Source organism: Fukomys damarensis, unplaced genomic scaffold (assembly GCF_012274545.1).
Source record: "Fukomys damarensis isolate Sample0158 unplaced genomic scaffold, DMR_v1.0_HiC HiC_scaffold_37, whole genome shotgun sequence".
NCBI classification, from domain to species: domain Eukaryota; kingdom Metazoa; phylum Chordata; class Mammalia; order Rodentia; family Bathyergidae; genus Fukomys; species Fukomys damarensis.
In genome coordinates, this window is record NW_022900949.1 from 6,743,388 (window position 1) to 6,743,916 (window position 529).

Below are 529 nucleotides of genomic sequence, written 5' to 3' on the forward strand. Positions count from 1 at the left end.
CGGGATCGAGGACGAGACGCCCGCTTCCCGGGCGCGGCCAGGGTGCGGGGCGCGCGATCCGACGCCACCCGCTCTCTCGAGGATCTTGGGGGATGCCTTGCCACCTTGGCCCTAGCCTTGCACCCAAGATGGTGTCGGAGGCTCCCCGAGTGCGCCCGGGAGGCCTTCAGGGTCCGGGCCCGGATAGAGCAAGCATCCTCCGCCTCGGCGGCCCCTCCCCCACCGGCCTTCTGGAGAGGGAGAGATCCCGCCTCCACGGCGCCCCCTCCGAATCCAGCCCAGCTCCCCGAGGCCTCCCAGCCCGGGCTCTCAGTGCCCCTAGCACTCGGGGCGCGGTCCTGCTCCATCTCAGGCCCGAGGCGCGGTCCTACCCCCCCCATCACCGGGCCTAGCTAGGCCTGGTCCTACCCCCCCACCTCCGCCATCTCCGCGGAGCCTGGACCCAGCCCGTCCCCGCCCCATCTCTCTCGGCGACAGGGCAATACCTACAGTGACCATTCTTGTGTGCCCGGCGGGCGCGGTCCGTGTT

The 529-nt window shown here is 71.8% G+C and overlaps 1 protein-coding gene across 2 annotated transcripts in view; it reads right to left on the reverse strand.

Moving 5' to 3' along the window:
* The window catches only part of Elavl3 (ELAV like RNA binding protein 3), a 13,547-nt gene extending 13,024 nt beyond the window's left edge, over positions 1–523 (reverse strand). For both annotated transcript variants that reach the window (XM_019209126.2, XM_019209125.2), the window contains exon 1: positions 490–523. In XM_019209126.2, coding sequence (XP_019064671.1) covers positions 490–498 — 9 coding nt within the window. In that variant the 5' untranslated portion in view covers positions 499–523. The remainder of the gene's footprint in view (positions 1–489) is intronic.
* Positions 524–529: the final 6 nt, after the last annotated feature.